Here is a 25751-nt window from a genome sequence, read left to right as displayed (position 1 = left end):
GAAGGTACGAAAATTGCTGCATTGCCCCTTTAGAACAAAATAACGAAAAATAAAAATGGTAAGGTTACCTTTGAAGTTTAACGGTCTTCGGTTCTAAGGTTATGGATTTACAAATAAATTGAATTCCTTCATTCTTACGATCCCTGAAAGATTTAAAAGTGCGTTTAAAAAAAAATGCCCCCCCCCCCCCCAAAAAAAAAAAAAAAAAAAGAAATGGAGGACAAGAAGAGAAAGTGTACAAACCACTGATCTCCACTAGAGGGGGCTGGATGGCGCATTGAACTAAAGCCCCTCGATGTGTTTGCGTTCGTCTTGCAAGTAGCGTCAAATGCGCGAGTGCACGAGGCCCATGCCTCGAGCGGCCCTTGGAAGCAAATGGCGGCGCAGCACTGAAATGAGCGGGCCTTGGAAGCGAATGGCGGCGGAGCACCCGCTCATGGCACGTCTCTCGCGCGCTTCCACAACAATGGTTGGCGGTACTTGTAAAAAGCGCTTTTATCAAGGGGCTTTACATTGAACAAACAGGTATGAAGCCACCGGAAGTAAGCGGCTTGTCTCGGAAGTGAGCGCTTGGCAGGCTTTGTAACCCTTCCGAGTTCTGGTTCGAAAAGCGTCGAGGGCGCTGGATTGTCGCCTGTTCCCTCAAGAGAGCCTGCTTGTTGCACAGTAATAGCGCATGCAGACCAGAGAAGTATCATGGGAAGTAATTTTATGTGAAATTTTTGAGATTCTAGTTGATCAAGTGTGAATATGTCACAAGTTCAAATGCCTCATTCCCGGGATTTAATCCAGAACGGGATTATTAAAACCCAATCAACGACACCAAAAAGCATGGTCCAAATTATCGACTGAATGCACTAGGAAGCCCAGCACCCCCTGACTTCCGGGACAAGCATCGAACTTCCGGTGGCTTCACTCGCGCCGGGCTCGGACAGCAGCTAAGCGCCATCCAGCCCCCTATAGTAGAGATCAGTGGTACAAACAGAGGGCTGTAGCATGGAAAAAGCTCGGAAAGTCCATGATGACCACAGGAATCTCACTGATCTTTATGGAATCAAAATAAGAGGAAGCCGGTTTAGGAGTTTGTGCGAATATGATTTTATGCAAATTAATGAATTTGAGAATAGTCTTTATTCTTTCCCCCGCGCACGGAACTAAGCAGTTTTGACAATAAATTAAATTTTAAAAAATTTTCGAATCACGATTTTATGAAAATTGCTCGCTGCCCTTACTACTTCGAAGTAAAGTCGACCACTAATATTTCTCTCCATAAACCATACTTGTTTTCGCCAACAACTTTTAGGTGGCTCTTTTTAACTGTGTAAGAACAAAAAAATCCTTGCAAAGACAACTTTTTTTTTTTTTTACGCCTGTATTATTTTATGTGCCCGTGTCCTCCGCGCGACGCTAGACCGCTTGCTGTGAAGAAGAAAAAAACATCGAACGAGCGCACGATCGGACCCGTGGGCCAGTAGTCCTGAAATTATGTTCCTCTCCCACGGTGCGTAGTAAAGAACTCCCCAGGACCGGAAGCTACAGCCATGGTGTCAGCAACGAGCGGCGGGTACCTGCTCCTGGTGGTATTCATCTGCCGGGGGCTGGGCTGCAGCTGCCAGGCTCAGGCAAACACGTCTGCAGCTTCTGAAACAACAACGTCTGCATCGGCTCACAACCAGGGCAGTTTCATTTTCGACTCTGTAACGTTTCCCGTGACCGATGGCGGCTCCAGCCCTCTAATATCCGGCGTAGGTGCAGGCATCTTAGATAGCCTTGCCGACACCCCCACCGACGCCACCCTTCTGGAGTTGACCTCATTCAGTCCCGATTATGACACCGTTAGAGACTACATAAAATCCAATCATAGTGCTATCAGCTCCTTTATTATGTATCTATGGGTAGCATTGGGTGTTTTCATAGTCGTCATCGTCGTTATCTTCCTCATGCGTCTCGCCAGTCTCTGTGGAGCGCGCCGCCAGCAGCGAGTCACCGAGAACTACATGCTGGCTTTCGTGTTTTATGCCATCAGTTTGACGGTTCTGTTTACTCTGTGCGTCATGTTTTTGGTCTGGCTCATCATCACGAGAGAGGCCATGAACGTTGCACTGAAGGAATGGGCTCCCGACTTGTACAACTCGACTTTCTTAAACCTCAAACTCTTTGTGAACTTGACGTTGGGTCAAATTGCGGAGAGTCGCAAAACACAGTTACCTTTTCATAACGTCAGCAGGGTACTTGGCCCCGATTTTGACCGGACCTTTGAAAAGTTTATCGCCAGCAGCGTGATGGAGGACGCCAGGGTGCCCTTGCACCACATGGCCCGGGACTGTGCGATGGACCACCGCTACCTCGGCCGCGTGTTAAATGCAGCGGGACATCGTCGCCTGGGCGTCACATTCAGAAAAATCGGCGACCAATGTGCTCGCGTTCACAGAGACAATGAGGAACTCTTCAGGAACGTCGTCCAGGCTGTTTCCCGGACTACTGCGCCATATCGGCTTAAACTCCTGGAGATTTTAGCAGACTCGATGTCGACGCTCGACGCCAGTGACGTGGACGTGAGTCCTTCGTACACCAGCATTGACATGCTCCAGATGAAGCTACAAGGGTTTGAGGAATATCATGGCGTGTACAAATATTTAACGGAAAAAGCAGTCGTTTGGCTTTTGGTTTTGGTGGCGTTGTTCTTCGTGGCATTGGCACTGCTCATAATTTGTCTGCTGACGGGCATTGCCGTCCATCGCCAATCAGTGAAACCTCAGAAGCGGAGTCAGGTGTCGAATTCCGTAGGCCATATGTTGATAGTCACAGCTTATGTCTTCTCCGCATTTGTAATTCTAGCCATCCTTACCGTGATTTACTTAACCGTATACAACACACTCGGATATTGCCACTTTTGCGGGCCTTACTTGAAAAAAGATTATGCCATTCTGGACGATGCCGTCGACAGAATGTGGCCTGTAGGCAACAGAAGCCAGCTTTTGTCAAAAATTATTCCCAGCGAGATCGCAAGTAAATGTCAAAATGAATCGGTCTCAATCTTTGACTTAGGACCAGTGCCACCTCATGGTCGCACCTTTCATTACCACAGCCTTGCTGTCCCACAAGTGAGTCTACAAGAGGTGCTGCAAAAGCTGCCTCTTCGTGAGCAGAGTCCCATCGTCAATGGTTCGCTATCCAGCCATGAAGACCCCTTCCAGCGCCTTTTGCTGTCGATCAAAAATGTGTTGTTCACTGATAATCGCTCTCGCAGAAATGTACAAAGAACTGCCAGGAGAATGTACGACAAATGGCATAGCTTTTGGGCTCGAAGAATCATGCCTAGACTCACCAGGACTTCCATTGAACGAGTGCTTGTGCCGATGGTGCCCTCGTACTTCAGGCGTTTTGTCAAACGTGTGACACAAGATGTTAAAAATTCGGCTGCATCTAAACCCGACGTGATTGGTCCGTGCTTCATTGTCTCTCAGCTTATAACTTCGGTCATGGATGTCGTTTGCAAGGGCTTTGTCATTGAGCTCGTAGGCTATTGGGCCACGCTTCTTTTCTCGATCTTTTCCGTCATTTTAATAATTATCATCTGCTTCTTGTTTTCAAAATACTTTTTTCGAACCCACGAACGCCGGAAGAGGACTTCCCGTAGACAAAGGCGATTGATCTCGTCTTTAGAGGAGTCCGAATCGACTGAGACGACCGAGTCTTCAGGACCGTCCTCCTCTCTGGTCGTTCGAACCATCTTCGTCCGCACAGACTCTAGAACGTCGCCAATTCCCTTTGGCATGCCGAGCGCTTATAATACCTCGATATCATCGCTTCACGTGCATTCTGCCATGCCGTTCAGTTCCTCTTTGGCTCCCATAGTGGTTCGGTCATGTATCAATCGTTTTGCCTCTGTACCAGCGATCATGCACTATCATCCCTTCGTCACCCTTACGTCTCAAACTTCCATGCACCAAGCCATATGTTCTGGAGCCTCGTTTCATGGCCCGTTGCGCAGGATCAGCTCGCTGACGGCACTTCACTCAACAGAGCACGTTCACGATCACCTGGTCACGCCGGTCCGACATGCTCATTCGTGCACTACGATAGAGACACTGCTTGCTCCTCCCCAACAGCGAGTTATCATCGCAACACCCCCGTTGTTACCTCCGGCGCCCATCATGATGCCGCCACCGATGATCATCCAGCCACCTCCGCCACCCCAGGCAAGTTAAGCTCATACATCTCATGTTCTAATTAAGAAACGTCTAGACAGAGTGATCAACTTACTTTTTTTTACGTTTCCTCCCGTTCCGCTTTTAACATTGTCAAAAGAAATTAGGGTGTACAAGGTCCTTAGCAACTTGGAAGGATTAGGGTGTATACAAGGTCCTCAAAACCTTGGCTTGGAAACTGCAGCCTTTGTGGATGTCTTGGGGCAGGAATGTTAGTTTCCTAGCGATGCACGGTTCACGATTTAGTATATACGCCGAATGAATGCCGTCACACACGCGATCGCGGCCTACATCCTCTGGCGTAGATCCTAAAAAAAAAAGAGTGCAAGTTGTGGATTATATTCGCAAGGTATCGCACAATTTAAAAAGAGCTGTTAGATATGGCATTAATCTACATTTCTCGGTTCTTTGCAAGTTTCAAGATATATCCCATACTTACTGGGCATTAAAGTGCCCAGTGTGCAAAAAGACATGCCGTCATGTACACTAAGTGCACGAGTGGGGTTGTTTAGAATATATTCACTTTAGCTGTGGCCCCATTTGCAATGGGCAAACGGGTCGCTGTTTCAATGAGAGAGCGCGTCAGCATGATCTTTCGGTACGAAGCAATTTGGATGGCCATCTTGGTGAGCACGTTAAACAATGTGGGTGTAAACCGATTTTGAAATGGACCAAGTTCCTGAAGAGAGCCAATGACAAGACAGAAAGGAAAATTATAAAAGCGTTTTTTTATAATAAAAAAAAAAATACGGGAGACAAGTGCGTCAGCATGCCGTCAGTGTCTCTTGTTGGCAAAAAATTATGGTTTCTTGGTGGTTTTATCTGAAGATAGGCGCGTGGTAGACGTACAATCTTAATGTACGCTTTGTTTTTTATGTCCGCAGGCTATAGTATATATCGCTTGGTGAATGATGCAATACACTTAGTTGGAAGTCAGCGCTAGTCCTGTCGTGCGTGCCTCTTTTCGTCCCCGTCAAGTTTGCGCCATTTTAATCGTGTCTATTATGAACCAACTAGCCCTCAAAACTCGTGTTACAAGTTGTTCTATCTGAAGGCATACCCTCCAAAAGCAGAGAACCATGGCGTATGGTTAGCGCACGCTACAACTGTTTGATTTATTTGAGAAATTGAGTGGGTTCGCATCACGTGATGGTCTGGTTCACTCAGCCCCGTTTTCTTACGTTACATTACGTTGCGAAAGCTTACGTCTGCTAAGCCACAATTCACCAGGACATCTGATAGCCCGGCACGCGACATTTGAGACACGAACGTTTCGGCGATTTGATGCGATTCACACACTTGCGTCGAGTCCGACTGTGTACAACTGCAACGGCTTGCGACGTACAGCTGCGCCGGCTCCAACAAAGCCTGTTTTTACCACGTTCTGTTGGAGCCGACGCGACTGTTGCTATAGCAACCCTTACGTTGCAAATCGTTGCAGTTATACTCGGTCGGACTCGATGCAAGTGTATCAATCGCCCTTTATACGTACCTTAAGAGAACCTAAGAAAACGGTGGTGTGTGAAACATCTTTTAGTTGGCTTCTTCGGCCATAACGGTATCCAAATCTTGTGGTGCACTGACAGCGACAATATTTATTTACGCTCTAGAATGTACGTACGGAAAAATAAAATAAATAAGCCTGCTGTATCTGTATTGGCCAATTTGGAGCGCGCGTTTCTCGATGCTTTAGTAAAGGTACTGGCAAGTCATTTTAAAAGAGCCCCCTCGTTCCTTATTTTCTTTTGTAACACAACGGGATCGCCGAGGGATAAGAGGGCGCCTAGAACAACCGCCTACACCTCTGCCTGCACCCAGAAGGGAACGTAGCCCATTATTTTCGTGAGCAGGGTCTCCACATGCCAGTTATCAACATTAACTGGCAATTACTTTAAGGTGACAAATCAAAACATGTTAGGAACCACTGCGCTACATTTAGGCCGCTTTACAAATATTCATGGGCCTTTTTCTATCTGCCTAGTAAAGGGTTCCTGCCTAACCTCCCAGCCTAGGCCTCCGCACCGCACTGCTTAGTTTCGAATGCCCCGTTGTCCTTGCGCCTCCATAAAATGCCGCATAGTCCGCTGCTTCCAGAGCAGCTTTTGTTCCGGGGTCCCGCTCGCGAGCACTCCGGTCTTTAGTGCGGGTTGCCCTTGTTGAGAGCAGCCAGATGCCTTGGACTGCCATTTCTCTTCGAAGCCTTTTCCGCAGACTCCCGCTGGACTTCATCACTTCACTCCTCACACTGGAGTCGTTCTTTTCTTTCTCTGTCTTCCTCCTGAATGTCGTCTCTCGGGGCCCCGTCGGCTTCACACTCGGAGATGACGCTTTCTCGGTCTCGAAGCTGTTGCTCTTCCGTAACGAGGACGCTTCCCTTGCTCTCTTGGCCCGCGCGTTTTAATTGGCTCTCGCCGTCCTCTTCTTGGACCTCGGCTTTCGATGCCCGTGCGGCTGGACGACCGGTGGACCTTCGCATGACTCCAGGTGTCTCCTCCCGTTCTTGTGCGTCGCCGGCTGGCTGGCGGGCGAATCTGCCTTGCTGCCGCCAGCTCTGAACTCTGCAAGCTCCCCCTTGATGATGTCGTCTTTGTCGCCGCCGCCTTGCTCGTTGCGGGCTCCGTTCCGGGACGTCTCTCGCTCGGGCGGCCGGAGTGTTCCTTTCTTGTCCTTGTCCGAAGCGATTCTCAGAACCTCCGGCAAGTCCTCACTTCCCGACGACCTCGACCAGCTGATGCGCCTCTTCTTGGGCGATCGCTTCTTGTCAGCATGGGACGGACTGTATTTTCAATGAAGCCGGTGCCCGGGTTCTGGTTCTCCGGACCGTCCCCTTCAATCTGGACCCCATCTTCGTCCAACTTTCGGGGCCTTGGCACGGAAGCATCCCTCTCTGTCAGGGTCTCCATGTGGGCCACGCCCTGCTCCCTCTCTGGGGCTTCTTCCTCGGACTCGAGCAGTCGAATCGTCCTTTCTATGCAACAGACTTCGTCCCGCATTCGTCCTTTGTCCACCACGTTCCACTTCTTGGTGAATACGTCCACATCTTCGGTCCAAAGGCCCTGCGGAGCCTTCTCCCTCGACGTCTCGAGGCTTACCTTCTCATGGTCTGTGGCTCGCAAAAATTCTAACGTTTCTTCCAGCTTTCGAATTTCGGCCTCAGCTTTTGTTCGGTACTCGAAAAGCTTATCTGCTCGGTTTTGGGATTCTCATTCTCCTTTGAGGAGTTCACTCTCCCAGTCTTGGACTAATTCCAAGTCCTCCTTAGCAGTCCCTAGCTGAGTTTGTAACCACTCCTCAAGGCTAGCCTCATCGAGACCCAAATCTTGCCCTAAGGCCAATAGCTCCTTAAGCTTCATGTTTTGGTCGAGTGGCCCTTCTAGTTCCCTTTACCGTAGGATATAGACTTTCTCCATACCACCGGTTGGAAAGCTTGGCTTTGAGCTCCCGCAACGGCGTCAGCCACACAGCGCACTTCCTACGGCCCAGGCGACCTCAATCTCATCCCCCGCTCCTCACGGACTGAGCCGTCACCGTGGTCAGGAGGTCCTGTCGCGGACGCCAGTTTGTCACAGGTTCGGAAAATTTAAAATGAAGATCCAAATGATCCCCATGCAAACAAAATTTATAATTTTGTTAGGACCGCTGACCGGAGGATAGGTCCACGCCCTGGTGGACGGACTCACTGTGAGGGGCGAGGAACGAGACGGAGACGTTGCGTTAAAATAATTGAACTATTTACTGGACTCACGTTCAAAACTGCAACACCAAACGCAAAAAAAAAAATAAATAACAAGCACAAGCCAACTCCTCCCTTCTCGCGCGTGGCGCTTTTACACAACGAAATTCAAAGAAAAAAAATCACACCGCTTTTCTTAGCGCTCAGGTGCTACTCACAGAAAAAAAAAAAAACCGGCGCAGCAACGGTTCAAAGGCGTTGTCCACACTGGACACTAAACAAGAACAAACAAACAAACGAAGGTATAACACAATGATAGCACTAAATGTTATACAATTCTACGAAAATAAGTGAACCGAACCTGGGTCCGGAGAGTGGTGTGGGGGACGCGGGCCCTGTGCGACGCTGGACGAAACGGGGAAGTCTGTGCGCGCTTGGATGCTCCGTGCGATGCTCCTCGGCACCACACTCATCCACGAGCACGCACACTTGGGGGCCTGCAGAGCCGCGCCGAGGTCTTCCCGCGTTCCGCCCTCCGCCGCACCCGCTGTCGCTCCCAACTTTCACGTCGTGTCCACCCCCCGGTGCAGTCTCCGCATGCACTGCCTAGACTCGGCTCGAAACCAAGCCGAGGTCCTCACTTTCCCGTTACTTTTCTTATCGAAACAGCAACAACACACACACACACACACAGAAAAAAAAAAAAGAAAAAAAGGAAGAAACCGCCCGAGTTTGGGACAGAACATTCCGCCGCGCACTCCTCCAGAGGGGACCTCTCCCACGGTTTTCAATATCAGCGGGGGCCGCGAAACAGCCCAAGCCGATGGCCCCAGCTCTCCCGCTCAACGCGTGGGGCAAGGGGGAGTCCAACGACCGGATGCGCTCCCTCACGAAAACTCCTAAAAAAGATAAAAAAATAGTCGAATGCTGTGACACATCGTTTGTTTTTAAATTTCCAAAAGACACAATGGATGGATGAATGGATGGATGGTAATGGCTATACCCTTTGTAACGGGCGGCAGCTTGCGCCACCTAGCCTAACATTTCGTTATCCCTTCTTTTTTAAATTTGTATAAATTGTGTTCAACCCCCCACCCTTTTTTTTAAAGTGCTCCCATTGCTTATTTTTATCTGCATTTTCACCCCTCCCTAGATCTTTTCCAATAATCTTCACCGCAATTCATTCCCCATCAATTCGTCCATTCATGTAGGCAAATCCCAATGCCCCCTCCAAATCCGTAGTCATCCCCCCCTTCGAACGAGTGGGACGAAGCCCCGTGCAACTTAAAATTACATGTTCAATAGTTTCCCTTTCGCGGTTGCATACGTCGCATAGAGTGTCATTTCCTGGAATTCAGCCCTATATGTTTTCGTTCTTAGCACCCCCATTGTAGCTTCAAACAGCATTGAGCTCCCCAATTAATTATCATACAACTGCTCCTTCTTTATTTCTTGTTTTTGTGCCCTGTATATTGTTACAGCTGATTTTCCCTGCATTCTCTCTTCCCACAGTTTCCTCCCAGTTTCCTTTACTCCTTTTTCTAGAGCCATGCTCTCATCGGCCCCATCTCGTTGAATGTATTTAGATCTCAGCTTGCGGGTTATGTTTGTCCGCTTAGTGATTAGACTTTTCATATATAGATACTTGTACACTTTCGCTGCCCACCGTGTATCCTTAATTTCAGCTACTCTTTGTTCAAAGTTTACTCTACTGATCGCTCCTTTACTCTAGAAAGATGCCCAACCCATACCCCCCTTTACTCTTTCATTTGGTGTATTCCCATGTGCCCCCAATGCCAACCTACCCACACTCCTTTGCTGTATCTCTAAACCTGCCTGGATTTCAGATCTCATACAAAATATAGGATTTCCAAATGACAGTCCTGCCACTCCTAACGACTTCATATCTATTATAGTTCGAGAGTGCCCTGCGTTTTATAATAGCTGCGTCTCGTTTTCCTTTCTTTATTACAGTATCTTAATGTTCTTTTAGGTACTTTCTTCCCTCATTTAACCGTACTCCCAGAAATGTGTGCTTTTCTACGTGTTCTATCACTGTGTTCTGCATCTCCAGGGTTTTCACCTTCTCGTCGTTGAAAACTATTATACCCAACTTTTCCCTACTGAAGTTTAGGCCTAAACTGCCTCCTCCCTGCTGAAAATCCTAATTAGTTCCTGTATTGTCTCACGACTTCCTGGTACGAGTACAATGTCGTCTGCGTATATTAACCCTGGCAATACTTGATTTACTTTATGTCCTTCCTCCATGTAAGTCAGGTCAAAACTTAGGTTGCACTGCTCTAATCTTTTTTTCATCTTACTGAGGTGCATCATAAAGAGCAGGGGAGACAATGGGCATCCCTGTCTAAGTCCTCTTTTTATTGCTGCTGGTCTTGTAGTTTCAGCTTCCCATGTTATAACCACCCTATTTTCCGTATATACCCGGCCATGGTTCCCCCTAGCCCATATTTCTTCAGTGGGTCCCAGAGTTTTAGAGCGTAGCTCTTAGGCGCCCGTTTCCGGCTTGAGTGGCGTCGCCGTCGCCGTCGTCGTAACCGCGCGGTGCATTATGGGGCGCGTGACGTCACTGATGACGTCATAAATGACGATGACGTCACTTGACGCCACTGGTGACGTCACGCGTGATGTCACCGATGACGTCATCACGATGATAATGGCGTCATTCTGATGACGTCATCGTCACGTGACCTCACAGGGGTCACGCCGGTGACGTCACGTGACCCTCGTGAGGTCACGTGACCCTCGCAAGGCGACGGCGATGCCGCTCTGAGGGAGGAGTAGCAGTGGTAGCAGACAGGATGAGGAGGTGAGGAGGAAGGACGAGGGGTATACACCTTCCCCTCAGTATCCTTCCCTCCTCCTCCTCAAGAGCTGTGCTCTAATTCGGCATTTATTTTTTTTATGATTGACACTGTCATACGCCCCTTTGTCCTACAATGCTACGCCTAATGGCCTTTGACTTGTCATTGCTATCTGCACTAAGTGATTACGAATAAGTTATCATCTAGTCGTCTATCCCTCCTGAAACCGTTTAGAAGCTCCCCCAGAATCTGCTTTCTCTCTGCCCATTCTTCCATTCTTCTTTTTACAATTTGGATAGTTAGTCTGTATATTACTGAGGTTACTGTGATTTGTCGGTATGATTTGATACTCTCTTTGTCTCCCTTGCCCTTGCCACAACTGGCGGTGATGATGTCAAATGTAAGGGCATCGTCCCAAAAAGCAAAGAAAAAGCTGCAGGGGGAAACTGTGGACACTGCGCATGTGCAGTTACCCATTACTCGAGAAGCGAGGCGCCTGCCTGTGCCTTGTTCCTCAGCCGGCGCCGCATCATTAATCTGAAGTCAGAAACATAGGCCGGTACATCACGTTAACACCTGCAAGCAAATGTAGGCCGATGCCAACCAAAGTCAGCGGGTGTCCACGCGGGTCGCTTCTGAACGCCTATAGTTAGGGTTCCGCGTTTTCGGTTTCTATTTTTTCGAAATTCGGCATACTTTTTTCGGTGTTTATTTTAAAATTCAGTTTTCGGTTTTTTTCGGCGCATATTTATGCGCACAAAATTTTATCGGCTTTTTTCGGTGAATATAAAATAAACACCAACGGACGCCGGATCAGATGATCCTTTTTTCTCTGGTATTTGTGATCACTCAAAGAATAATGGCACATATATATTGAAAAAGAAATGGACACTTTATTTGGCAAATGTGTGCAACTGTAAAAGAATAAAGAAAAAAACACAGAAGTACAAACAAGTCACATATGAAGCTTATGCCCCCCAAAAGTACGGAACTTCACCTTCTGTATATCAGGATGACGTGATCTTATTATACTACACACATGTACTTTCCCAGGTTCTTCTCCTTGATCCGCACTTTTTCTTTCCTGTTAATATGACCCTGAGCTTCAAGAATGCCCTCTCAACGCTAACACTGGATACTGGCAGGCTGAGGAGATAAAGCGCTGCCTGAGCCAAAATTGGCCAATCAACCAATTGTGACTGGCACTGACCGCCAAAAGGGACATGGTGGGACGTTTTGAAGCACAACATAACATGCAGAGCTTGCATCAAGTCAGCCTTTTCTTACAACGAGTACATGGTGAAGTCATGGGAAATTTCAGGGAAGCTATGTTGCGCTTTTTGCACTCCCAGGAGACTAGGGAGAAGGAACTGACGCCAATAACGCAGCAAATGCAGGTTGGATGTTGATTTGTTTTCTTCTGTCAACATCCAATCTGCGTTTGCTCTAGTCGTTGACGTCACTTCCTTCTCCCAAGTCTCCTGGGAGTGCAAAAAGCGCAACATAGCACCCCAGACTTCACGTTCCGATCGATCATGCGCACATTAAACCAAAACGTCGTGATGGCATCCGTGTATCCCATACATTCGGACACGTTTCCATAGACACTGTCATTCCACTTTTTCGCCACGGCTCTGCGGTACGACTGGAAGGTTAAAGTGATCTTTTCCGGTTAAAACAGAATTTTAGAAAATGGATTCGACGTACTTTTATCGGTTTTTAACGGTTTAAATTGAAAATGCCGAACCTAAAAACTGACCTTTTTCGGTTAAAACCGAATTTCCGAAAATGAATTCGGCTTACTTTTATCGGTTTTTATCGGTTTAAACCGAAAACTCCGAACCCTACCTATAGTGCACACAAAACGTATTAAGTCTAAAGTTGTTTTTATTATCTCTCTTCTGACGTCACGGTTTCGAATGTCTTCAATTTGAGCACTACTATTCCTTTGGAGTGACCCTAACATTTTTGTGAATCCAGTTCAAAAACCAGATGAGGGCTCCGACGGTTCTCGGCAATCCCTGAGGAAGAAAGAGGTTATGGTTGTCTCCGGCGACGTATTTGTAGTAACCTAGAAGATGAAGGTCACCTAGTTAGCTATAGATTGCTTGCGCCTTCATGCGCCACTAACTTCTCCGAAACCGAACAAGCATACAGCCTGGACAAACAATGGCATCGCGAGACGCTTTTCATATTGCACTATCAGCTTTGTCTCAAACCGTCTAAAGATGGCAGAGACTGACCGCTTTGATGTTGGTACTTATTTTATCGCCATGTTTGTCCTTTTTATGTACGATAAGAAAAATGTAGGCTAATAATTACCCATGCTTAAAAGGACAACATTTAAGAAGGAATGCGTTAGTAGTCAGCTTGTCTTGCGCGATAAGTTGATAATTTATTAATGCATTGCACCTGTTAATAGGCTCTGTTCATTCCGAAGCTGACAGCGCAGTGGAAGCTACGAGCTAATTGGACCACTCATACGCCTATCTTTTGCCACGTGACACACTCTCGCCCACACCCAAGCGCAATGAGTCAGGAGATGAGGGGAGGCAGTTGATTGGTTCCGCGAGCGTATGGCATTCTCCGCCATGTCAGCTTAAGGGTGTAAGCTTAACATGAAAGGTAACCTTACAATGTATGTATGATTTCGCAACAAAAAATATGTCACATCAGGCTACTGGAATTGAAAAAAAACTATCTGGGGAGTGTGTTAAGTATCTATACGATGCAAAAACCATGCGCACTATTTTAATTTGTTCTGACTGTCAGGAATGTCTTCGAAAGAACACCTCGCAGGGGGCACCTGTGAAAGCAGGTGTTGGGAGAGTGGCGTCTCCATAGACATCAAGCCCCGCAGGGGGTGCCTGCACCTTAGGTGCTAGGTGCTTGTTGAGGAGCGTCACCACGGACCCCAGCCACGTGGGTTCGCTCACCCACGCCTGGCTGTGCGTGACTTAACCCGTGTCCGGGGAAAAGGGGATCCTGGTGATTGAGCTGAGCCCGGGGTACGTCTGGACCCTTCTGGGCCCCCCGGGCGAGGCAATATACCGCCTCGGCCCCTGTTTCTCGTAGATGGGTGTCCTGGCTTGGCCCGACCAGGATGATTCAGTCAGTCGCCTCTTCTACATTCTTCCTCCTTCTTTCACTTTTCCTTCCACCTCTTTCCCTTTTCTTCTACACTCTCTTCCTTCCCTTTTCACCTTTTTAGGTGGCAAGGGCCAACCTTGAGTGGAAACACTCCACTCAAGCACGAGAAGTCGGCGCTGGGACCTGGCCTCAGTGAGAAGAACGCAGAGCAATCTTGTGATACAAAATAATGAACTCTCGAATGTCGGTCCACATTACCTTGTTTTTGTTTAATAATTTTGACGATCAATGAGTGCTGACGTAGGTTTAAATTAATTTAGAATTTATTTATTTGTTCAATAATTTCAAATACCTCCAGGGTCACGAGGAGATTTCAGAGGTGAGTGGATAGCAGAGTTTATGAACCAAAGAAATAAGGCAATAAGTTCTAAAAATGCCAATAACGTCCTGCTAATAAATACTAAAATACTGTCATTGCTAATGCAGTTTTAAAGGCAACGCCATCAAGGATAAATAAAAATATAGAATGAAAGATGAAAAGTCTAATACAAAAATAAAACAGTATTCATTTTCAGTTCAAGGGTCGAAACACCCTCCGAAATTTCAAGGTTTTTTCTTCCCCCTTTCCCATTTCTGGTGTCAGTTTGTGTGTGTGTGTGTTTGTTTTGTTGTCAAGGCAATAAAAATCATATGTTTCTCTTTCTGCTCGACAACCCACTACGGCGAGGGGCCGGGCCTACAACATTCCAAAGCAAAACGAAGATGACAACACTGTCCATATGGACTGCGTGAAAATTGAAATACGCAAGTCCGGCTCCGGCTCTCCGAAGAGCTCTCGCCAAACTCGGTCGTGTGAAGTGCGAGACACATGGACGGCAGAATAGTCCCATCCGACAGTCCGAACGCCGCTCCGAATTGCCGCACGCGACAGATTGAGGCACACGCTTCCGACCTTGCATGCGACACAACGGTCCGTTCGGCTTCGCCCAGGAGATCCAAGCGCCCCAGCGGAGGTCCGCGATCTCTGGTCCCAGGTTGACGGATCAGCTCGCACGAGCGAAATCAGGGGCTCGTTCTCGGTAGCGCGTGCGTTCTTTGCTGGGGCCATCTTTCTGGAATGCGTGAGCGGGATTCACGCGTCCGGCTTCCCGTCGCCCAGGTCACTTACAAGTTATAACTAGGATTCCGTGTTTTCGGAGTTTATTTTTCTAGAAATTCAGAGGGTGTTTTTCGGAGTTTATGTTTCGCCGGGAATTCGGGGTTTATTGGAGTTTATTTTTGTTAGATTCCCGATTCTTTGAAATTCGGAGTTTATTTTACTGCGTAAAATTTTAAAATTTGAAAACAAAATAAATAAGGTTCGGATGCCATGACCCGCTGGCCCGAAGGAACCTCGACGTGCTAAAAAGCAAACCCCCTTTTTGTCAGAAGTTCGAAATTTCAAAGGAAACTGAAGTGGAATCACCTCAGGACCACTAACCTTGTGCCCTTATAAAGTTTAGTTGTAAAACTTTGGCTTTTCTACTCTTTATTTTGTCGCTGCGACCTCTAAATTTTGAGTTTTTCGAATAAATCCGGATTGACGGAAAATTTATCCGCGGGTGATTTTTCGGATTTTTTTCGGATTTATCCGAAAACACGGAACTCTACTTATAACTTTTGAATAATGTGTCCGTTCAGGCTGAAACTTTGGCATCTGGTTGTGACCTCTAAAGCTATCTTTGGGCGTAAAATGAACGTTCGGCGATGCCTAGTTTATTTTTGCAATTAAAAAAAACAAAAACAAAAAAAAATCTTGTATTTTTTTTTGTGACACCTTGTAAATAGCGAACAGTGTGATTTACCAGACTCATGAGCTCAATACGGGTGCTCTGAGGCCTCAAAGGCTTATCGATGCCGACAAACGAGCTGGATTCATTTCCTTGGTCTCGTCAAAACACCGCGAGCACTTGCACCATTTGTCTTTTCATTTCAGTCATATTCTTTATGAATCTCTGTTCCAGCTGAAGGGGAAGCTAGGGAAACACAAGTAGAAAAAAAAATACTCCATGTCAAACCTAAAAAAAAAAAAAGAAAAAAAGAATACACTATTACATTTCGTAGTATTCTAAAAAGCCCGCTTATCAGGGTTTAAGAGAATAAGATTCTGAGTTTAGAAGCCCTATATCATGTGATTTCGGCCCCTTAAGTTTGTCAACCGTTCCAGACCATTTTTACTTCGAGTCTGGCACAACCGAAGACGCTACACTGTAGATGACTACCGAAGAAAAACAAGAACGGAGATGAGAAATTACGTTTTTCAGAAAATTTTTGAAACCTAGAACATTAGAGACTTCTTATTGAGTAAACACTTTGATATAAACAATGATTTAAATTATTAAATAAAAAAGAAATATTTGGCACTTTCACCGCAGCCACTTATTTGTCCCCGGAACACTTATTCAAAGGACATTTAACTCCAGTCACTTGTTCTAGATTATCAGGTCTCAAATGTTTATCCTTAGATCAATGTTTGTTGAATAAAAATGAAGCATATGAAATATACAGGGAGAATCCGAAGGTGACTACACTCTTAATTTGAACACCCATGCAAATGGACTTTTTAAACAAATTTCGGTTCACATAGGTACACAACTATAATAAGGCGGTGAATTTGTTTGGTAAAGTATGGAATGATTGGTTTATTTAGTAAAGTAGCATAGAAACAAAAATCCGCATTTTCTATACTTAGATCACGTGTAAACAACAAATGATATTTGGTTCACTGCCGTGTTTACTTTGACGAAATAACTGGGGCGGGGGGTATATCTAAGTAATGTTTGCTTACTTTCTATTGCAATTTTTCTTGCATTCTTTATAAACACTACAATGACCCAATATGCCATTTGATGATTTCGCATGAAAAGGCTCAGCGTAAATTCGTTCGTAAGCAAAAAAAAAAAAAAGCATTTTATTTTTACTCGAAGAAGTTTATAATTTTATTCAATGAATTCACCCTGCTGTACTTCATTTTCACTGCTATCGTGGGACCATTTTTTTTTATTTTCTACCTTGTACTTGGGACCAGTTGTTTCGGGACCATTTTCTTCTAGCTTTGAGTGCTACGGAAGAAAGTACTATACGAATGTATGCTGCCTAGCCATAATGAGGTATAGACGCTTTACACACGCGCCAGATTGAACCGCCATAGCTGCCCTTCTCTTGTCTTACCGAGATGCCGAGCCACTGAAGTGGGCCTTGACGGGTCTTCACAAGGGCCTACGCTGGGCACAAGAACACAGTAGCATCTAAAATCGCAATAACCTGTCCTACTGTGGTAATGATGAAGTGAAGCGAACGGAATAAGAGGGAACAAAAACTGAAGGTCAGTTATGGCGGCGCCCATGCACAGCTGCTGTAAAGCGTCTATAGCATGCTCTCACAAATGTCCAACACTACTCCGATGATGATAGCCAGTGAAGTGAGCAGACTGAATTTTGGAAAGGCTCCAACCCGTCGAGCAGAAATGTCTTTTTTTTCTCACCCTACCAACCCTCGGTATCAAAAAAAGAGAGAGAGAAATAGAGAGAGAGACGAGGTTTAGAGGGGGCGTCCCTCTACTTGCTTCGAACGTATATGTGCTTGCACATAATTATGTCATCATGTCTAGAGCCAACGTGCCGTGTCTTTTGTATGCTGTACAAGTAGGGTCGACGCCCTTTGTTTTAGAGTAAAGCCCAATGTTTCCTGATATTTACAGCCCGGACATGTTTCTGGAAAATCGAATTAAACCGCAATATAGGCACCAAATAAAGCCGAGTATTGATTCTTGAATATTATTTTTATTAATATTATTATTATTATCCTCATCCTCGTCGAACAGGTCTTTCACATTGTTGAAAACTTTACGTGCACACTTTATATCTCCGTTTGCATGTTTTCTTTTTTTGCAAAATTGCATTGCCGAGAGAAAATCTGCGTCCTCTTAGCCCTGCGGGCTGTTACCCATTATCCAAAGACACCGAAAGTCGTAGGTTGCTATCGCACATTTTTTGCTTGTTGCTTACGCTCCGGCGCCATTAGACAGCTTTTCCGTCATTGCACTATTTTTTTCCGGTTGTTAAAATAATGCTCCAGCCAACGCACATGTGCTGCAAAACCTCACTCGCAACTTATATAAAAAAAAGAACATGCAAAGGAAAAATAAAATTTTTAGAACAGCCTAGATGGAAAAGGAATGTCGTAAAACGAATTTACAACGAAAAAAAAAAAATTGGAGCTATATTTACGGCGCGAAACGAGTTTGTGCTTAGCGCCCGCGGGAGCTGGCCGCTATGGTCACGTGACTTGCCGCTATCGTCACGTGGTGCTTGCGCTCTTTCGGGAGCTTCAAATGGGTTTTAAAAGTTATTTATTCACCTTCGTTTGAAGTGCAACAAAAGACGAAGATTAATAAGTAACTTTTAGAGCCCAAAAGAAGCTCTTGAAAGGTCGCAAACACCAGGTGACAGACCTGTGCGCCGGTCAAAAACTGACGGCGGCGGCGCGCCGGAGTGTTCCCTTCCAACGGCGGCGGCGCTGCACAGGTCTACCACGTGACCAGTGGCAGGGCCCGCGGGCGAAATTCGTTTCGCGCCCCGTAAATATAGCTCTTTTTTTTTCTTCGTTGTAAATTTGTTTTATGACATTCTTTTTCCATCTAGGCTCTTAAAAATTGTTTGCTTCCTTTGCATGTGTCCTTTAAAAGGCGTGAATTACGACCTTTTCGCTTCGTGTTTGCCTCTTCGACGTTATTATATTGCCTAACGCTGCATTCTCATCAGCTGCGGAGCTATAATAATGAGATGCATAGAGTTACCCACGCCGTACGTTTCTTTAAAAAAACAAAAAAGAAAAAAGAAAAAAGCAGGTTGCTAGCGCAATATGGTTTACGCTATTTCATCCCAGCTGTCGACGTTGTCGCGGCGGTGCAACAGGAAATGCGCCGAACCTAACCCTCTGCCTCAAACTCAGACGCCCGTTGTGTTCGTATATCGACATCTGCTTGTCCTTGAATAATTTATGAACCCCATTTTTTTCCGCCAATGAAGAGTCGGCAGCGAAAGCCCGCGATACTCTGGCTCCGTCACTTAGGTGTAATACTTGGTGGCCCCCGCGCAAGGATCGTTACCAAAGCTCACTCGCGCTTCTGCTGTTGCATCGGCGCTACCTGAATTCGATGGGACCCGCGGTGGCCGACCGGTGGCTGGTTGCTGCGGCATGCTGCTGGATGAACGTCTTCGGATCCGGCATGCTCCGTTCGACGGCAGTTGTCTTTGCGGGCAGTCTGCAGTCGTTCCACGTCACCAGGGAACAGGCGGCCTGGCCCGTCACTCTCGCCGGATTTTCCTACATGTTTTCAGGTAAAAGTAATCGTGTTAAGCGGATATTTTTCGTGAAGTCAGTGATCCCCAACGGGCGTCTGGATCATTCCCTGTCGATAGGAAATTTAGCCAGTGCAGTATAACCGCTAGCATGGGGTCTTTAACGTGCATCACGCAGTAGTGATACACGACCGCACGCCGGTAAGATGGTTATTCAGATCGAAACGGGCAAGGGTGGAGATTGAGCCCAGGATCTCTGAAGTCTGCAGCGCAAGCTTTCGTTCCACGTGGTCCAATCTGGAGTGCGCGGATGTGCGCTAGCCCACTCCGTGACGACGTCTCTGGCAGGTCTACGGCGTCGCTCGCTTCGTCGAAGTCTTCGACACTGAACGCAGCAGCTCCGAGAATAATCTTTATCAAAGGAGATTGGAAGCTGTTCATTTTGACAGCGACCCGCTGGCGACCAGGTCCAGCGACGGCGAGTCGCGGTCGGAAGACAAACTTGCCGCGGTCGCCGTGGTCCGAGACAATCTCGCAGGCGTATGCAGGGTGGAAGGCCAAAGGGCCAGGGACGAGAGCGATAATAGACCCTTTCCCAAAACGTCAATTGATGCATAGATCAAATACTTTACCAGGGGGAATACATTCCACTCCGCTCATTTGCATTAGACAGAACGCCTACAGCGCCGAATCCAGCCCTGACGAAGTGGAGGTCCGTATCAGTCCACGCGCATGTGCACGTGAATGTTCGCGGCGGCCGCGGCGGTGTCGTCTCCGATTCCACCTAAAGCCCCTTCATGTTTCAAAACTAGCGCAAGATGCGTCGATGCACGAGTCACGTGCAACGTGCAACCCTTGGAAAGATCATGGCGGCACAGCGCAGCAAAGTATTTGGCGCAGCACTGAGCTAGATTTTAGACGCCATATTCTTCCTTGAAGTGGCGCGCGGCACGTGTCTTGAGCATTTCCACAACAATAAATTTGGTATGTAGAACAAACATCATCATCATCATCATCATCATCATCATTTACCGCCCGATAGCCGAGACCTCCCCGACGATAGACGGGTCTCGCCAAGCACAGAAAACCTGTCCGCGCCGAGGCTAATTGTGTTTGAGAAAAGTGGAATGTATTCCCCCTAGTAAAGTATTTGCATAGATTATTCAATGCCGCCATTAGTTGGTCTCGTCGCTTCCGGCGACTAGCCCGTGATTGCCTCCGAGTTAGCGCGGAGCTCTGACACACCACTCGTGTGGAATGCGTTTCGATCCGAGTGCACTCTGAATGCTCAGTGCATGGCCGACTAATGGCGGCCGCATGCGGGTGATCCATGCATCATTTGCCGAATTGCATGAGCGGGTCTGATCGTACCGCAGCGAGGCGCGCGCTTGGGCGAGAAGGAGCCGTGTATACACCTTTCCGAAAAAACGCTCGACCCCAGGGGCAACAAACCGTTTTCGAGCACAGTCACTGATTTGAGGCTAGACTCTCACCGGCGTCCCTCCTAACCCTAACCGAGTGGACTGTGATTTCAATAGGCGTAGCCTGCGTAGGCGCTGTTTCAAACGCTGCCTAAATTCTCGTCTTTTCCCGCTATATTTTGTGTTTCATGGTATATGTATTTTCCCGAGGACATTGAGAAAACATTGTACCACATTTGAAAAAAAAAAAAAAGCAAAAAAAAAAAGAAAACACTGTAAACTATTTTTGTTGGGTACGCGCGCGACAGAATGAATGCGACTGGATTGTATAGTTCTAGTTATTTGTGTTTTTCTCTTACGATAAGTTTTGACGCCGCCGCGGGATTCGCCGCATGTGAAACGACAAAGCGCTTTGCTGTTAAAAATAAATTGCAACAGAAGAGGGCCGAAAGGCATGCATTTTTCAAGCTTACAAATAACGTGTTTACCGATGGACAGGACACAGACATACAATTGAGGAAGATGCAGCGTTATTCGAAAATAATTTATTTGAGAAAGATCTCAAATAACACAGTCACAGACTCACAGTCGACGACAGTAACATCTTGACGATCGGACGGAATCCGAGATGACTTTGTTTTGGGGCACGCTTTGGGGAGAGCTTTCTTTTTTCAGAACCGCATTAAAGGAACGAACATGACTGACCCGTTTCCCAACCCAACCCGGACAACTATTTTTGGAAATGACTGATGATTCTACGCGGATTATCTTTGGGAGGGTGGAGAACAATATTCGCAAAATCGCGTCGAGGTTCGTTCGACGTCCTTCACCTCCTTCGTTTCCCGTGATTGTAAAGCAGAAAAAACTTGAATGGCAGGCACTTACCAGCCTTATTTCTCACAGTGGAAGATAACACAAAAAGGGTACGCAGCACACATTAAAAACTTTCAAGAGCGGCGAGAAAACGTCGATTGCAAAACCGCAAAAACGTAGGTAGAAAACCGCGCTGAGCGGGTCTTCACAGTCCAGGAGAGTGGCAGAAAATTTCTAGCTGATAGAGGGTGCGAGAGTCGCACCAGCCGCTTCAGCATCAGCAACATGGCGGCGGCCTAGGAGCGTTTTTTGGAAAGGTAGAGTGTGGTCAATGCGAGGAGCGGGCAGAGTCAGGGCGTGCACCAGACGCAGAGGGAGGGCCTGGCATGCTCTGTTGGTCAACCAGAAGCCGAAAAAAATTCGGTGGTAGCGAGAAGAGTTTTAATAAGACCGTAAGGGTTAAATGTAGTAACTCTTCATGCTTGAAAATATGCTGCACGTGATGTTTCGGTTATGATAATTCAAAAAGATGTTAGAAACGAATGTGCCACTCGGACAGTGTGTGACCGCTCGGACGACAGATTCTCGCCCTTCGGCACCTGACGTACGGATTATGTCGATCGTTCCGCAAGTCGCGCTCTTCCACCATGATTTTGGATGACTGTGATTGAAACATTATGTGGACCATAATTGCAGTCACTGAGAGTTACTCCGACGCACTTATTAATTTCGTTTCTCGCGACCACCGAAAGAGTATTATTTCCGGCTTCTGGTTGGCCATATTTGAATATGTGAAGACACCCTGGAACACGCCCAGCCGCCATGTTGCTGATGCTGATGCGGCTGGTGCGACTCTCGCGCCCTCTATCAGCTAGAAATTTTCTGCCACTCTCTGGGACTGTGAAGACCCGCTCAGCGCGGTTTTCTACCTACGTTTTTGCGGTTTTGCAATCGACGTTTTCTCGCCGCTCTTGAAAGTTTTTAATGCGTGCTGCGTACCCTTTTTCTGTTATCTTCCACTGTGAGAAATAAGGCTGGTAAGTGCCTGCCATTCAAGTTTTTTCTGCTTTACAATCACGGGAAAAGAAGGAGGTGAAGGACGTCGAACGAACCTCGACGCGATTTTGTGAACATTGTTCTCCCCCGTCCCAGAGATAATCCGCGTAGAATCCTCAGTCATCTCCAAAAATAGTTGTACGGGTTGCGACATTTTTAAAACCAATGAAATGGCCGCTTTCGCGTCGCGCCGAAGGGGGCGTGGCCAGGCACTGTACGGGATATGGTTTGCTTATACGCGTCCGGGTTGGGGTGAGAAACGGGTCAGTCGCGTTCGTTCCTTTGCCTTGGTGCGGTTGTGAAAAAAGGAAGCTCTCCCCAAAACGTGCCCCAAAACGAAGTCATCTCGGATTCCGTCCGATCGTCAAGATGTGACTGTCGTCGACTGTGATTGTGTTATTTGAGATCTTTCTCAAATAAATTATTTTCGGATAACGCTGCATCGTGTGGTACGTACGATTTATTGTTCGAATGTTAACACTTCCTCAAGTGTATGTCCGTGTCCTGTCGATCGGTAAACACGTTATTTGTAAGCGTGAAAAATGCATGCCTTTCGGCCCTCTTCTGTTGTAATTTATTTTTGAGAGCAAAGCGCTTTGTTGTTTCACATGCGGCGAATCCCGCGGCGCCGTCAAAACTTATCGTAAGAGAAAAACAAATAACTAGAACTGTACATTCCAGTCGCATTCGTTCTGTCGCACGCGTACCCAACAGAAATAGTTTACAGTTTTTTGTTGCTTTTATGTTTTTTTTTAAATGTGGCACAATGCTTTCTCAATGTCCTTGAGAAAATACATGTACCATGAGACACAAAATATAGCGGGAAAAGACGAGAATTTAGCCGCCAGCAGCGTTTTAAACTGCGCCTACGCAGGCTGCGCCTATTGAAATCACAGTCCACTCGGTTAGGGTTAGGAGGGACGCCGGTGAGAGTCTAGCCTCAAATCAGTGACTGTGCTCGAAAACGGTTTGTTGCCCCTGGGGTCGAGTGCTTCTTGGAAAGGTGTATATACGGCTCTGGATTGGGCGAGTATGGGGACGCCTAGAATGAGATAGCGTTCATGATCACGTGGTTTATGGACACAGTAGTGTAGCTACCTTGGACAGTGTTGCCTGGTCGCCAGATGAAAAGGATAAAAATTCGGAAATTGAATATTAGCAGTCACTAGAGCTCTGAAAATCTCGAAACGTAGTGTATATACTAAGTGGCCTATAAGCATTCCACTTGAAGAATAATATATTCGTTTAATTTTCGTGTACGAGCCGCTTTCAGGCGTCACCAGCGGTATGAACCCTTCAGGACCACAAACTTGGACAACTGATGTCTACGTCTATGCACCGCCGTTCCGAAGCGGCCCGAATGCGTGGGACTTTTCTCTCTTGATGAGTACATTAGCGCTCAGGGGGTCGGTCTTCCGTCGCAGACGGAGGCAGTGCAATACCCGTCGGTCGGCACTCGGGGAGGCGCGAGGCCACATCACCGTTGAAATGCTGCGATATATCTCGTATTTCTTCTACCATAGTCCCATAAATTATGCCCATCGATGAGTTTCGTCTTCTAGGATTAAATAAAAGTCGCGTTTTGATTTGCACTTGTTTCGACTGTCCGTGTGATTTCTGATTTAAATGCGCTTGGGTTGTGTCTTGACGCTTGTTAAGTTTACCTTATGTTTAAATATTTGTTTCGTTCGATTGATTCCGCGAGTAACCAAGAAATGCGTTCCCTTTCATACTTGAGTTTCATGCCATTACTTCCGTTACATCGAAAGAGATTTGTTACTTTCGATGCACGCGTTTCATTTCACTGGAGGCACTTGGACGTTGTCACACGTATACCACTTCCGGAGGTGCCGTGTACACAGCCTACCCGATATTTTTTTTTAATGTTTTGTTTATAGAATGGACGGTACATCTAGACAACACCGCAGCCAATGAAACTCCGCGATGTTTCGTTGGAACAAAAATAGTCCGGCATACGTGCGGAACCATGCTCCCATGTATGCGTGATGAGTATTCTGCACATGCGAGTAAACCTTCTTTCGTCCCCGAAATGCAGCGCTTGCAGCGGGAGTCCTCGCAAGATACATCAGCGTCTGGAAGCTGACCCTGGCGGGATCTGTGGTCAGCGCCATGAGCGTTTCGCTCTGCTACTTCGCCAATGGCATACCCTATCTTATCGCCTTCTACGGAATATTACAAGGTACGCAAGTACTAGGGGCATGTTCGATTTTCCTGTACCGGCGCAGAAAAGTGTAGGGCGGTCGGTGTAGTACCGGTCGTACCTCAATACACATAACGGACGCACACTTGCCTATACACCTTTTTGCTTCGGTGCAACAGGTGCAAGTTAATCGAAACAGCCTACTCTTATCGGTCAGTGGCGTCAAAACATTTAAAAAAAGAAGGGGGAAGGGGCCTTTTCATGTTTGACCAAGACCTCACTCCGAGCTGCTTCCCGTCAGTTTCGAGCAAAGAAGGAGGAAGAGGAGGGGGATTCGGTGGGGAGGGGGGATGGGGGGGGGGGGGGGGGGGGTGGGGGGGCGTCTTTATTTCGAAAGTGCGAAGGAACAAAAAAATGGGGATCGTTGAACTTGGGCTTAGTTTACGGGTTAGCCGTCAACAATTCCTTTTTTCTTTTTGCTTACCGCTGTATAGGCTCCTTGCACTGAGGTCACATCGCACATAATTGAACACCAAGTAAAAGGAGGAGAGGGAAGCTGCTTTTGTAAGAATTTTGAGTGACAGGTTAATCTTCTATAATCTTCTGGGAGGCGAATGGCGACGCCTGTGCAAATCCGGGAGGCACAGCGGAGGATCCTGATAAGAGGGGTCCTCCGCTGTGCCTCCCGGCACAGCGGAGGACCCCTCTTTCCCTCTTCTTTGGAGGGCAACGAAAATGACGTCCTGTGCAAGCCACGTATTTATCACGGTACAGCGGTGTGTGCGTGCGTGTGCGTGCGTGTGCGTGTGTGTGTTTGTCCGTGTCCGCGCGTGGGTGCTTCCGCACGTGTGCGTGCGCGTCTGCGTGCGCGTGCGAGTGCGTGTGTATGCACACATAGTCTTGTTTTCGCTCCTCGTTTTGTTCGTTTCTTTGGCGTTTTCCTTGGCTTCCAATCGAACCCCGTGGTACACCCCAACGAACCGAAAAAGAGAGAGCGCGACCCTTATATTTGTTTTTCTTACAGGGAAAGATTGCGCCTTGCTCAATAGGCTGGACGTTCGGGAGCTTGAAATTCCAGTTTTAGGCATCTAAAAACGGCACAATACTCAGTCATTGGCTAATTGAGGCCCAATCATTTCTTATCGAAAAGAGCATCTTCGAT

At 47.1% G+C, this 25751-nt stretch overlaps 1 protein-coding gene across 1 annotated transcript in view; it reads left to right on the top strand.

Annotated features, from left to right (window-relative positions):
- The first annotated feature begins 1541 nt into the window (after positions 1-1541).
- The window catches only part of LOC120842308, a 53729-nt gene continuing 29519 nt past the window's right edge, over positions 1542-25751 (top strand). The window contains exons 1-4 of the mRNA XM_040213369.1: positions 1542-2957; positions 3049-3104; positions 18909-19177; positions 24485-24628. Coding sequence (XP_040069303.1) covers positions 1542-2957; positions 3049-3104; positions 18909-19177; positions 24485-24628 — 1885 coding nt within the window. The remainder of the gene's footprint in view (positions 2958-3048; positions 3105-18908; positions 19178-24484; positions 24629-25751) is intronic.

Source organism: Ixodes scapularis, unplaced genomic scaffold (assembly GCF_016920785.2).
Source record: "Ixodes scapularis isolate PalLabHiFi unplaced genomic scaffold, ASM1692078v2 PGA_scaffold13__105_contigs__length_92229423, whole genome shotgun sequence".
NCBI classification, from domain to species: Eukaryota; Metazoa; Arthropoda; class Arachnida; order Ixodida; family Ixodidae; genus Ixodes; species Ixodes scapularis.
The sequence above is the reverse complement of the archived record's forward strand: the minus strand, read 5'-3'. Positions and strand labels throughout refer to the sequence as shown.